This window comes from Hermetia illucens, chromosome 5 (assembly GCF_905115235.1).
Source record: "Hermetia illucens chromosome 5, iHerIll2.2.curated.20191125, whole genome shotgun sequence".
Lineage (NCBI taxonomy): Eukaryota > Metazoa > Arthropoda > Insecta > Diptera > Stratiomyidae > Hermetia > Hermetia illucens.
The window spans coordinates 15,958,082-15,973,002 of NC_051853.1; the positions used below are offsets into that span (position 1 = coordinate 15,958,082).

At 45.1% G+C, this 14,921-nt stretch overlaps 1 protein-coding gene across 11 annotated transcripts in view; it reads right to left on the minus strand.

Annotated features, from left to right (window-relative positions):
• The window catches only part of LOC119656708 (protein sidekick), a 475,605-nt gene that overhangs the window by 146,758 nt on the left and 313,926 nt on the right, over positions 1-14,921 (minus strand). For all 11 annotated transcript variants that reach the window (XM_038063218.1, XM_038063229.1, XM_038063228.1 and 8 more), the window contains exon 2: positions 10,734-10,835. In XM_038063218.1, the coding sequence (XP_037919146.1) occupies positions 10,734-10,835 (102 nt within the window). The remainder of the gene's footprint in view (positions 1-10,733; positions 10,836-14,921) is intronic.

A 14,921-nucleotide genomic window follows, 5' to 3' on the forward strand; every position in this document is an offset into this window, starting at 1 on the left:
CAGCTATTGGTCTTCCCCACTCCATATGGTCCCCAAGCCAAATGGTAAATGGCTCCCCTGTGGAGATTACAGAAGGCTAAACGCGCAGACTGTTCCTGACCGATATCTCATTCCACTCATCCACGACTTTGCGGATCATCTCGCAAACTGCCGCATCTTTTCGATCTGGGATTTAACCAAGGCCTATCACCAGAAGACATTCCAAAGACGGCAATATGCACATTCTTTAGACTCTTCAAGTTCACACGGATGACTTTCGGGTTGTGCAATGCAGGGCAAACCTTTCAAAGGCGCATTCACTCGGTCCTGCGAACCCTCGACTTGTGTTTCGTATATTTGAACCATGTTTTGGTTGCTTCTTCCTCAGAGTCTGAGCACTTAGCCCACCTCGTGTGCATTTTTCAACGTCTCCTTGAGGCCGATTTATTCCTAAACGTTGATAAATGCAGGTTTCTCCAAAGACAGGTAAGGTTCCTCGGCCACTTCATTTCCCCTGACGGAATACAGGCTGACCCAGACAAGATCTCCAGCTTCCCGCGTCCGAAAACCGTGAAGGATTTGCGGAGGTTCTTGGGCATACTAAACTTCAATCGTCGTTTCCTGCCCAAGGCCGCCCAACACCAGTCCGTTTTGAACGCGTACTTGTCTGGCCCTAAAACTAAGGACACACGAGAGATTGTGTGGTCTGAAGAGTCTGTCCGTGCATTTGATAAATCCCGACAACAACTGGCTGGGGGTACACTCTTGGCATTTCCTCGACAAGATGCACCCCTAGCCGTTTTTGTTGATGCCTCTGATATCGCAATAGGTGCTGTTCTTCCCCAAAAGGTGAACCAAGTCTGACAGCCGTTGAGCTTCTTCTCCAGACAGTTAAACTCCGTTCAACGGAACTACAGCACCTACGATCGAGAACATCAACTCCTGGACCAGAGAGGGCATTGCATGCCAGAAGTGTAAGGTCACCAGGCATGTGAGAAAAGAAGTGGGCTCATTTCCCCACACTACCAAGCGGTTTCACACCATACACCTCGACATCCTTGGCCCTTTGCGGGACTCGCACAATTACAAGTATTGTCTTACAATCATGGACAAGTTTACGCGGTGGCCTGAAGCAATACCTCTGAATGATATTACGGCGCAATCTTGTGCCGAAGCTCTCTGTCGAGAGTGGATCCCACGCTTTGACGTCCGTGCAGTGATAATCACTGATCAGGGAATGCAATTTGAGCCCAGGCCATTTCTAGGAGTTAGGCAAACACCAGCGAACTACGGCTTACCACTCGCAATCCAATGGGATGCTAGAGCGTTGGCACCGGACCCTGAAAGCCACTATTATGGTTTGTGACGATCCGTCCTGTACTCAGGTCTTGCCCCTCGTCCTACTCGGCCTATAAACAACCAGCCGAGAGGAATTTGTTGCCAGCCCCGCGGAGCTGGTATATGGGGATAACCCAAGGCTCCCAAGTGATCCGGTTTTCGACAAGAGATCGGGTCTCACAGATTCGGGATTGCTGCGCCTGTTGAAAGACAACCTTCGCCGCATTAAAGCCACACCTTTCACCCGACACTCGTCCGCACCTGCCTGCACTCCCAAGGAGCTGGACATGTGCCCGCACGTGCTGGTCAGGACGGATGCTGTCCGGAAGCCGCTGCAGCCTCCATACGAAGGTCCGCACCGTGTTCTCGAGCGGAAAGAGCATTTCTTCCAGCTCGAGATCGGGGGACATAAAAAGGTTGTCTCCTTATCCAGGCTGAAGCCCGTTTGCTCCCCAAATTAAGGTTCATTAATTACCGCGTAAAGTGAATCTAGAACAATCAAGTCATATCAGACAAAAATCTCAAGGACATTCCCAAAAAGTGAGCCCTTGCTGACTAGTTTTTAAAAAGTATCCCACTCCTTCCAGTCAGCAACGTCCATCAATAGCACAGCATTGGCATTTAATGAACTTAATTTAAAATACGTTTTCCAGTCCCACAACAGACAACCGTTAAACATTTTCATTAATGACCCAATTAACTTCTAAATACTCCCTTGAATATTTTTCCAGTTGCTACACAGCAACTTTTATCTTTTATTTGAAATTTTATCTGCTATTAAGCCATAAAACAACTCCCATGCTAATAAAATGGACCGCGGAACCGAGACCTGCAGGAGCGAGTCATAGAGCGCATTCCCCACTGGCAATCTATAAAAAGTTCAAATACCAAACCCGGGGTACATCCATAAAAACATCGGAGCATGTGTATTTCGGGAATTATCCAGGAACGTGTGAAAGCGAAAATCAGGAGTAAGCTAACCTGAAGTTTGAATTCTCCCGAAGGAATATTATCGCCATTATACCCTTTAAGTGTATTCTGAACACACAACACCTCGACGTCGATCTAACGAGAAAAGATACAAAAGGATTTTTGCTCATATGACTAAGGTAAATCCGCTTTTAAGCCCTCGTTATAATATCTAGTCGTGTCATGGAATCCTCCAGGATTTTTTTTGTTGAATTTCCTTTGTAAGGGACGCAAAGTATCTTTTTTCGACTTGGACTCTCTGAAATGGTACGGTGAAAGCTATGAAAGTTTCGCTCATATAGGGTCCCGGTGGTTTGTTCCCTCTATATCTGCAGACTTATGAGTATATTTCCATCCATTCATCCGGGAATACTTTACATAAAAGATGTTGTCTTTGTGGATTTCCTAACTGACAATTTGAGGAATTTTACCAACATTTGAAACGGATAAATTGACTGTGAAAAAGAGATACGTGCGCTGTGCAGAATCTATACTTTTTCATGTTATTATATTTCGTTGCAAAAACAAAGTAGTCCTTTAAGTAATCCGATGGGAATATCCATAGTTACTCGTACAGCGAAGGAGATAATGAGGAGAAGCGCTGTTTTTATGCCAACAGGTATCAGCTTGATGCTGCCTTTCATTCAAGGATGAGAGAACCCTTTTTATACCCAATTTAAGTATCGCGTTCCAATGACCTAAATATCTGCTGTTCAGTTCTCCCAAAAGTTTTTTTTTTATAAGGGAAGCTCTTTGTAATGGCATTGAAGAACGGGCATACTCAAAAGAATCCTGGCGGAAATTATAATCACGAATGAATGAATCGGCATGAACTTCAAGTTCAAGGCCAGGTTTAGCGTGACCGGGGCGGCTGATGGATGGACAGCAGATTAGCTGGACCGAAGAGTTGGGATTAATTTCGGGGTTGTTGTGAATTGAGGACGGAAAGCAGACGGGTGGAAGCATTACGTTTCTTGGAAAAGGCACGTCAAAATTTCTTGTGTGGAAGATTTAATTTTTATTGTAGGGTTTCTTCCTTCCAGCAGTTTTCCCAAAGAACCACAGTGTGGAGTGGCCTCCAACTGCGAGCTTTTGATTGGAATTGGGAAGGAAGTGGCACTTGTTGGCCGGCGAGGATAAGATTTTTGAAGGTGGATAGAAAAGAAAATCAAACTTGAATATTTTCCGGAGGTAATTGATTCATGAGTTTTCTATAAATTTTGTGGACTTGATAGTTTGAAAATTGGAAAAGTTCGCAATCGAATGTGGTGAAATTGACTGAGAGAGCTGGTGTTTTGCTATGAACTTTAAATAGAAAGTTTCCATTTAACTAACCATGAATTGTTAAGGAATAATAGGAAAAAAAAGGAAGAGAAATAAATAAGGAAGAAAATATGGAAAACCTCGCAGCGTATGAAAATGAATTCCGCTGATTATTCAACCGCGGATGAAGCAGCTACGATCGCGATATTTTTTTTTGCCCTGGAAACTTCGGATTTTGTCAAAGTGAAAATAATTCACTCGAAAAAGGATTTCCTGCACCCCTTTTCCTTTTTAACCCCGAAAGGCTCACATTTAAAGGGACATCCTCCAATACCATGGACTGAGGATGAAAAGGCAGATGGGAACCTCAAAGACCGCGCCTCACAATACATATGAGGCAGGGGAAACATCGATCGAGGATGTGATCTGCCGTGGATTCTCCTTTTCGATCGCGGCACTCGGGTCCGCGATGGCGTGGGTCAGGACGCCAGACAGTTTTTAGGGATATCGAATTGATGGACCTCGGCGCAAAACCGGGATGTCTGAAGTTCCTTATTAAGGCAGGCCTAGACCGGATACCGGTTGTTGCGCCGTTGATGATGATGATGCACTCGGGTCCGCAGTTTTACAGCTCCACGCACGCGATCGAACCGTCTTTTATTTTTTTTGAATTTCAGGTTTAGCTTGCATCATATTTTTGGATAGGTGCACGCGAATTCCTGTGTTTATGATTTTCTTTTCTTTTCAGGATCCGATGCGGACCAACACACCGGAAAGGGTATGTGCATTTTTGTAAAATAACACATGGCTTGATACGCTGGATGGGGATTTCAAAGCCTCGCAATTGCATCCAAATCAGGCATTTGATAGAGCCAAATGGCGAAATCGACCCCGGCGGGCAGACCCTGCTTGTGAACGGGACATAGGCTGAAGAAAAAGAAGAAGAAACATGACGGATCGAATGACCCCCAGATTCCTGGCTAGCTCAGAAGCGGGCAAGCACGTGTCGGAAGATCACTTGATGGAGCTTCAATATTTGTGGGCGGGTGGATTCTGGTCGTCTCCGGGCACTCAAAATGGTCTTTTGACAACTGCTAAGCTCTACAATTTGTACACTTAAAACCAGAAATGCTGTATCACAAACTGCAACACAATGCATCTACGGTTGAGCTCAGGCTAGCAGAGGGGTTATAGTCAGCCGAGTCTGAAGGGTTTGAAGAAGGAAGAGAGCTCTGAGGAGAAATTCATGCCGCCACCAGCTTTTAGGAGCAGAGGGATTTATTGCCGCGAGACTGGGCACTTATTTAGGTATGGTAATTTACCTCTTCGATAGGGTATAGCACTTCAAGTACACCTACCCGCCATCGTTCACGGTTACCTGAAACGCGCTCTAGCTCACTCTAGGACTTTCCGAGAAGTTCACACCCTTTCTCTACTGTTCTACGCCAAGTGTCCTTGAGGCAACCCACTCGTCGGTCATCTTAAGAGATTGGATTTCACTGCATGTCGTAGCCAGCAATGCAATTGTCGCCCTCTTTAATGTGTGACTTATCCACTGCCACATCCGCCTTCAGATCGCATTGCGTACTGGTGCACACCTGTAAGCCGAGTAAATTCTTCGTTTGCAATAGTATCAGGCGGGTGTACTTCGGTAATACGACGCAGCCAAGGGTTGACGAAGGCCTGGAGGCTTCGAGTTACAGTGGGAGCCAGATACCACTCCCATATAGCAACACAGAAAGAATACTAACACAGAACAGACTCAACTTGATCATGGTTTTGAGATAATTCCATATCTCCAGATCTAGCGCTGCTAACGCGTCGGGCGACATTCAGTTCGGTGTCACTGTTAGCAGAAACCACGCTTCCTCGATATGATCGACACTCTCGATTCTCTGCCCATTAATGCAAATAGAATAGAGAATGTGCTGACCCATCAGACTGAAAACAATAGTTCTATTGGGGTTTATCTTCAATCCAACGCCAAGCTCCCTGACCCAGTGAGAGAGTAAACAGATGGCATTAGCATAGTCGAGGTGTTTGAGGAAGGATGTCATAGCCCATTCAATTCCGCCACGTCCTCCGGACAATTCATCATGAAGGATGTCACCGATAACAAGAAGAACTAATATTAAAGACAGAATGCAAGCCTGCCGAGCTCCGCGTTACGGCGGAGTCGTGAAGGATAGTCAACCCCTGGAAGGTTCTTTTATAAAAGAGGGCCCGGGTGAATTTGCGTTATACAACTTCAACAACGTGACAGTCACGGATACGGAAGGGGGAATCAGACTACACAGCAATATTCAAGGACGTTTCTGACAAGGGAATTGAAGAGTGTTAAGGAGGACTGAATTGAGGTAAAGTCGGAGAAGGAACGTAGGAGAAAACTAAACATTTTGGAAGCTCTATTGATGATATCAACGAAGTGGGAATTGAAACGAAGTTTATCGTCGAATATTACACCCAGGTCTTGGAAGGTGGTCAGTAGTGAAAGGGGTTGTCCACTTAGAGAATAGGAAAAGGATGTTGGGGAGGGTTTAAGCGAATAGCACATCCAGTGGCATTCGCTGACATTCAGTGTTAGCTTGTTGACCGAACACCATCCGTTGAACTGCAAGAGAGCACAGTCCAGTAGAGATGAAACAGAGGCAAATAATTTAAGGCCGCCTGCGTAAAACAAACACGGGCAGGTGAGAATGAAGGTGAGGTCATTCAAAAAAGACAGGAAGAGTAGGGGGCCAAGTATAGAGCCTTGGGGAACACCAGAGAAAGGAGAGAAGGGACCAAATGAATAACCATGAAAAGAAACTTTGCAAGAATGATATGAGAGATAGGAGAAAAGGCAGGAGATGACTGAGGGAGGGGAGTTGAGTAATGAGAGTTTAGAGAGGATAATATAATGGTCAACAGTATCAAAGGCTTTGGAGAAATCAGTATAAATAGCAAGTACCTCCTGTCGTGAATTAAGGCACCAGACCAGAAGGTTTGAAGCCGTAAATCTATGTTTTATGAAACCATGCTGCTCTTTGACAATGAGGTGATCGGAGTGCACGGTCAACCAGTTGTTGACGTATCTTTCCAGAATTTTGAAGCAAGAGGAGAAAAGAGAGATGGGGCGATAGTTCCCAGAAGTCTGCAGTTAGAAGAGGCGTAGAGGCTGGAGGGGTTGAGAGAGAAAACACGGAAAAGAAGTAGACGCAGAGAAGATCGCAGGGTTGTTGTTGTGTTGTTGGAGTCAGCAAAATTGATAAAAGAAGTGAGAGATTAAGTGGGATTACGAAAATTGCGAGTGTGCGACCAAAAGGGTTTCAAGTTACCGCGGACAATTGCGGCTTCGACGCTAAATAAGAACCTTTCATGCGTTTTTTAATCATTGTAGAGTGCATGGCCTTAAAGTGAGCAACTTTAACCCGAAACTTCTACCACAATGCGTGTTTCAGGCGAATGGTATTAAGAATCTCCGTTGTGAGTCAAGTTGGGCACGAACGTAGGCAAGTAGGGGAAGAAGGGACATAACGGGAGAGGAGCTCGGACAGGATACTGAAAAAGGAGTTTAGAGCAGAGCTTGATCAGACGTTGAGTTGCTTAATATATGTAAACAGTAAAGCTGAGTTCAGACCGTCAAAGTTGGCTTTGCGGAAGTTGAACTTAGTATATTTACGCTCGGTTTTGGAGTTGGAACGAAGAAACTCCGCTGTGGAGCATGGGGAGGTTAAAATCTCCGCGAAGGAAGAAAGGGAGAAAAGGGAATCTGACAGTAAGGAGTTCAGACAAACTGTCAAACAATTCTTCATACTGGTGAGAAGGGCAGACATAGAGGACATAAATACAAAATACAACGAACGGGAAGAAATTGGGCGGAGTGACACGCAAGCAACACGGTCGAAAGGAAACCCAGAGGACAAAAAGACGAGTTCGGCGGGGAGTGTATTTTTATGCAATCAGGACCTCACCACCGGTGGACTTATGAGATGCATCCCGGTCCCTGACCCAGCGGGAAGTGGAGTACCGTTCAAGGAGCTCGCAGTTTAATATGGCATCGTCCAACCAGCTTTCGGAGATATAGATGACATGGTGTTTCTGAGCCAGCGCGGATAAATTGAAGGCCCCAGCTTGGTTCTCAAACCCCTACCATTCTGATAAAACAGACGGACAGTAAACATGGATCCAGTTATATTGCTCGGCGAGGCAAGCGGGTTTTCCTGAAATCAATCCGTGAAATGGGGGCGCTTGTATGGTTCGAAGAATACACCTTTAGGCCAAAAAGAAGGGTTTACTGAGAACGCTAACTTCGTGCCAACTTGAAAGACGCAATTACTCGGTCGGTCTTATTGTCTTTTGTCAGTTTGACGAAGGACAGAGGAGAAAGTAAACCAACTTTGCTCTTTATGTACTCCAGTACCTCGTCCGTAGAAGTTGCGAACGCTTACTTGGAGATAAAGAGCTGTTTAGGTGGGCGCGCCACCTTTAACCCGGGGGCGTTGGTATGGGTGGATGAAGTGCCAGGATATATGGCAGTGGCGAGAAGTGGAGTTTCGTTGACGTGCTGAGGAGGCTGCGGATATTGATATCGGAGGCTCGGTGGACTGCAACTCGTCGCCAACTGTTGCGCCATTATATAAATGTAAATGTATTTCGGGATTGAAATTATGATATTGAGAGTGGTAACTGGGAAAGCTAAGGAGAAAAAGAGGGAATATTGCACAATATTGAATGTACTTTCTTGTCAGATTGACCTTGGAAAAGGCGAATGAAATATCCATGTCGCAAAGCCGCGAATACTACACCCGTTATGAGCGAAATCATGGAGGGCGCATTGGGAGAAGTGTGAACAAAACGGCAATTATGTTATTTAGTCGAACTAGAAATACCTTAGAATAAAGCTCAATAGGATACCAAGAGTTTTATGTGCAGGTGCTGCCCGGCTCTGCAGTCCTGCCCGAAGGATGTCCTCAATGTACTCGTACGCCTCCTTCCACTGGATTTTCATATTAAATACGCTGTAATGAGCCCGAATATTTGACAGCGAATCCTTACTACTATAAAGACGTCCTAGACGAAGTACCTCAGGAAGTTCAAACTTTCCCGACGGACTACACTATAATGAAATCTAGCTTCAAGATGAATTTGGCTGTGAGCTTTCCAACCACATTATCCTTTGCCGAGGAATCAAAGATGATCTGTCGAGTCGGTGTGGGAGTATTCTCGGATATACGCAGTGTAGTCGAGTTGTTCTGGCTTTCAGGATACTGAACCCCTGCTGATGCCAAGAGTATGATCCCAGCCGAAACGGAAACATAATCATTCTGACCGACGGTCTTTGAACTCAGAAATGACATCCTCCAGGCTGGTGGGGCAGACCAGAGATGAACTGAACCGTCTGGATTCCCGGTCATAGGAGCATAGAGAGGAATGGGCAGAATTAAGGCAACTTGAACGGGGCACTGGTCTATAGGAGACTGAACTCCCAGATTCAGCATCCCCCACAATTCAAATTGTCGAAGTTTGCGGAGAGTAGGGAGAAACTTACAGGCACTTCCTTCGTGATTGTCAACCTCTAGTTAGAGTCAGGCTGTGGATACTAGATAAATAATTTTTTGGAAACATCTGCTTGCAAGGTGGTGGAGCTTCTATCCTTCGTGAATGTTACGTCTTGACTGTGAAGATTTGGGTCGGCTAGATTTGACATTCCTCATCCTTCCTACAGCTATCATGGTCCTAAGAGTTTGCCGGCTCATCGAACGGCCACTGACAGCTGTGTACCTATTCAAGCAAGGGCCAATTCCTGCAGAATACGAAAACTCTCAAGGAAAAGGAAGTGAAACTGAAATAAAGGTATTGGTAGTTATTGGCATCGGAGCTTAAAGTCGTTTACGAAGAAGAAATTTATAGACAGTAAGGACTGCCAAAGAAGGTCTCTAAGCCAATTTAGTAGACAAACTATTTTTAATACTAACTAAAGTAGAACAATAGATTTGTGCTTTCAGTACGAGATAAATTGGATTGAAAATTAATTGCAACCAGAAGCTCTCCATGGTCTGCAATCAGCGTCATTTGTAGTGCTAATAATGGTACCAAGAATCATGCTCGCAAAAGATCCTTGTATTTTTCTTCATCATTCAACAATTTTCAGTTCCAAGAAACACTGCCAAAAAGGATGAGTTTCCACCATTAATATTTGATATGGGATGCGATATACTATATTGATGAAGGCGGCTAACAATGGCTTAGTCAATACTTTAATTACGAGATGTACGTCCCAGACGTTCTGTATTTAACCCCTGGAAATCTGATCAAAATGCCGAGCAGATATTTTCTTCATACTCAGATTTGCTCGCAAATGCAATTAATTTTCAATACACTTAATCCGAATCCTATTCGATTTCATCTACAACCCATTCATAGATATCCAAACAGGATCCTGCATTGCATGTGAGGACGACGCCACTAAAAAAGGGAGCATGTCCTCGTACATATGATAGTTTCCGTGTTATGCAGTCGAATCCGTCGATTATGTGACTGCAAGGGCGCAAGGAGTCAGCGAGCAGCCATGCCCACAAATGGAGAAAAAACCTACATAAAAAATTGCAAAGTCGCGAACGCCATAAGATTGCAAGTGTCCCCTTTCAAGTGCAATTGCAGATGCACAACTTAAGGCATTCTTGGAAGTAAAAGTTTTTTTTTTGGTGTATTCACTACAATGTTTCCTCCAGTGAAAAGTAAGGCGAAAAAGGCCAACTTGGGCCGGGGACGAAAGTCATCCTTCTGATGTTGTTGGCTAAAGTTTGCAGGATTATTTTCTGTATTGTCCATTGTGTCTCTGGGATTTTATTGTCCGGACACTTTGCCACGTAGAGGCGAAGGGGTGGGGAGGGCTGAGTTGTTGTAAAGGAATTGTATAATAAAATACAATTTCAAGAAAATAGCTAGGAAGGAAAATGAAGATTTGTTAATGTCTGCAACCGATGTAAAATGAACAGTAACTTGGTTTCAATTAGAAGCAAAAGTTTAGAAGAAGTTGCGGGATATCTGGGATAACCTTAATGCGCTGAAGTTTCCCTTGCATGAGCTGCGAGAATGCAATCATTCAATGGTTGTTTGGTACCAACTTCTTACAATGCGGGGCATTCTCTCGGTAATTAGCAAAAAGCAAAAGAAAGCAGAAGATCATTATTTCGACTTACCTAAGGCGTGACACTGAAGAATTTTCGTCCTTCCTTCGTTGACCATTGATGCAGATGACGATGGATGCGTGACAAATCTCGGGGGTTGCACTTGTATTCCGTCTGTAAGAGAAAATTCAGAGTTAGTTATGCATAGAACATCATGAACTGATCTTCTGGACTTAGCGGAAATGGATAAGAAAATTCTAAAACGTCAAACAACATCAGGCGAAACCGATGATTGTCAGTACATAGGTCAAAGGTGGTATGACTCCAGGGCTAAAATTCAAAAATGTGAAGCATAATCTAGTATGACATCAGCCATTTTATACAAGATATTGGCGCGAGGATTTCTCTCCTAGCTTGTCCAGTCTCAGCAAATTTCTCCCATGCCTTCAGCGGAACCAAGGTGACAGCCCCTAGGAGGTTTCCTTCATAGTAACGTAATCATTGAAGCAACTGACATCAGCAGCATCTTGTTGCGCTTAGTCTTCAACCAAAGACCTGCAACGGATAGCTGAAGGATCTACCAGGTATTTTAAGGGAAAAAGTCAAGGCATTGCGGCTGTGTTGCAAGATCCAAAAGAGTATGCTGATGCTCAGGTCTCAGAAGTCCTGAATAGGACAGGATGAGGTATGCAACGCCGTACGGGAAGCTCTTCCATGCAATGTGTAGTGTCTATACAGGCATTGTTTGCAGAAGGATAATTTCTGAGTATTCTGGAAGACTGCCTGGGTTTTTATGTAATCCTGGATCATACAGGGCCATACCTCCTTGCGAAGGTTATGAAAAGGATTATAGTCTCACAATTGGATAAATAGGATGGCTTTCAAAGTGGCAGGTCCACTGATGTCGTGATGTACTATGTATGTGAGAAACTTTGCTGTCCGTTGTTCAAGCAAGCACACCTGATGAGAGAACTCAGTAAGAAGGATCCACCGGGAACCCAGAGAAGATACCTGCAGTTAAGTGGTAATCAAAATTCCAAGCCAAGTTGTGACTACCGTACCGAGGGTTGAATGGTCACAGAGGCTAAAATGTTGCCTTGAACGATGAATTCTTGGTACCAGGCGACCCTCAGTTTCAACTAGCCCTGTATCGGCAAAAGGGCCTCTGTCGAGATCGACTTATTTTCGCCGGTACAATAAAGGCCATGGCAGCCAACTATGAAGATATAAAAAACTTAAAAAACAAAAGAATTCAGCAGCACTTTGATCATGACGGTCCAACCCTGAGCGAAGGGGCAATCCTGAGCTCTTCGATAGAGAATCTGAGTCTAGACCTTATCCTTAACGGATGAGCCGAGGCAGTTCCCTTCTGTCAACATTCCTGACCTCGAATTCTAACCGGTGCCACCTGCTGAGGCTAAAGTCTTACCTACGGGTAAGCATCTGTTTTCGAGCAGCAAACAGTTTCCGGGCAAAGCGACAGCGGCCTTTTGACGATCCCAATTCTTCGACTCAAATGGCTGCAAAGAACGCTCGGCCGGTAACAGCTCAGTCTTCATTTACAGCCAAAGCTATCGAAATCGATGGATGGGTGTTGTATAACAACACCAATCCTTCCGGGTATGATACAAAGCAGTGTCAGCAGCTCAGGAGGAAATTTCTCCTAGCTGTAACGACTGCATTCTTGCAAGGGATTATACTACATTTTGATTCAGAAGGTGTATACCGTAAAATATACGAAAAAACGAGTGACTTAGACAGTACTGCTCGCTCCTCCTTCAACGATGTATGGGAGGGTGCGTGACTGGCACTGAAGAGGGTTTCCGAGCCACCATCATTTAAAAAGTGCTTTCTCTAGCTTCCAGAAGAGGAGCGTAATGGTGCTGAGGCTTAGGAACAATATGGCGCCAAAAACAACCTCAATACCTACACCTGGATGCTACTAGGCCGGAAACTGTCCATACTATCGTCGTTCACGAACCGAATATTAAGAAGGTTCGGGAATAAACGGGTTGCCGGCTCTACTACGGTTTGGGATCGTCACTTTAAAAACATTGAAGGAGACGTGCAGCTCACGGTATCCTTATCTGAATCGTAACTGAGGGGCCATATCTTTCAAATAAATTTGCAGCATTGTCAAACGGAAATGTATATTCCTCGTACAAGAAACATCGGTTGTAGGTGGGCTAGTCTGGGGCTTAAATTTACGATATGTGGCCTGTTTTATGCCACTGTAAATGATAGACGGAATTTCAACAGGGTGATCTTAAAAGGCATACAGACTGCTTTGATTAACGACCTATGTGATGGCGATACCACAACGAGCAAACTAACTATAAAAAGTCATCAGGGAGATAAGAAATTTCTACAGCGTGCATCCGACACGTAAGTTGCTTGCTCCGCCACAACACTCCACCCCAGCTGAAACCGCAGGGATTTTCAGCGAGGAACCAGACACACGGTCCCTTCAACATGGCTGCCCCGAGTCAAAATGAACGCATCGCAGGTCTCTCTTCGTGGTTGCCCTTTCTTGCTGGACGAAGGGCTTTAGTTGAGCCAAGGAGAACCGTTTGACCGTGCCCGAACGTTGAGGCTATAATAGTGTTGGCTTCGCTCGAGGACTTCGAAGGAGCCCTCGTAAGGTGGCTGCAGCAGCTTCCGAAAGGCGTCCATCCTAATTAGAACATGCGTGCAAGATTGGAGATTCGTAACCACGGTTTTCGCGTGGTCCCTGAGTAGACGCAACAAACGAGTAGTGTAGAATCCCGACCTGATGTCGAGAGCAGGATCGCTGGCAAGTCTCAGGCTCTTTCCGTATACCAACTCCACGGAACTTGCAGCAAATTTCTCTCAATTAGCTGTCCGGAGGCCAAATAGAACGAGTGCGATCAAGCAGGGTTATCGTGGAACATTATAGCGGGCTTCAGCGTCCTGTATTATACTTGCGAGCACCCCATTGGACTGCGAGTGATACGCGGTTGTCCAATGGCATTTGAAGCCGAGGAGTTTGCCCAACTCTGAGAGAAGGAGGACTCAAACTACATTCCTAGATTGGAGATTATAATTGCCGGCACACCAAAGCGTGGAATCCATTTTCGACAAAAACGTCAACATTGAGATTATAAAAAATTATCTTTCAGAGGTGTCGCCACAAGCACTGCGTGAATCTATCGGTAATTATGAGGCAATACCTGAAACCGTGCGAGTCTCGCAAAGGGCCAATGATGTCGAGGTGGATTGTGTGGAAACGCTTGGTGGACCGAGGGGAGATTCCTACCTCTTTCCTCACATGCTTTGCAGTCTTGCAACTACGCGATCTTTTTCAGACACGTGTTGAATGCCGAAAATAAATTGGCGGAGAAAGCTCAGTGCCGAGGTTGGCGAGAGCAAGCTTTGTCCGTGTTTCTTTTAAATTAAGAGTGAACCCTGTGAGTGGCCTGCCTTCTAGGGAATACCGAAAGTATTTAATTGCGAGTAACTCACGATCATAGGTGCTGTAGTTTCGTTGAGCGGGTTTCAGCTGTTTGGAGAAGAAGTTCAAAGACTGCCAGATTTGGTTCATTTTTTGGTGAAGAGCAGCACCTACGGCAATGTCGGAGGCAACGACTAATATAATACATCTAGGGGTGCATTTTGCTGAAGGAATGCCAGAAGTGTAGCATCTACCAGCTGTTGTTTGGTGGTCTCAAACACCTGAATAACCTCTGGGAATCACACAATCAGACGGGAATCTTTAGTTTTCGGCCCAGAGAAGAAGGCGATAAGCATCGATTGATGGTGGGCGGCCTTGGGCAAAAAACGACGATAGAAGTTTAACATGTCCAAGAACCTTCTGAAATCCTTACCAGTTTTTGGAAGCGGTTGGATGCCTTCAGGGGTAATCAGATGGCCCGGGAATCTCACCTGCGATTCTAGAAATTTGAACTTTTCAACGTTGAGTATGAGACCGGCGTTGAAAAATGCACTCGAGGTGGTCTAAATGCTTGGACTCAGAGGTGGACGCGACCAGAACATCATCCAATATACGAACCATAAGTTGAGGTTCCGCAGCGCAGAATGGATGAATCTCTGAAAACTTTGCACCGCGTTGCAGAGCCCAAAAGTCTTCCTAGTGAATTCGAAGAGCACGAACGGTATGCATATTGCCGTTTTCGGGAGCTGCAGGAATTTAGTGGTATGCCTTGACTAAATCGAAGGTCGAGAAAATATGAAAAACTACGATAGAGTGGGCAAAATCGTGGATGAGTGGTATGACGTAGC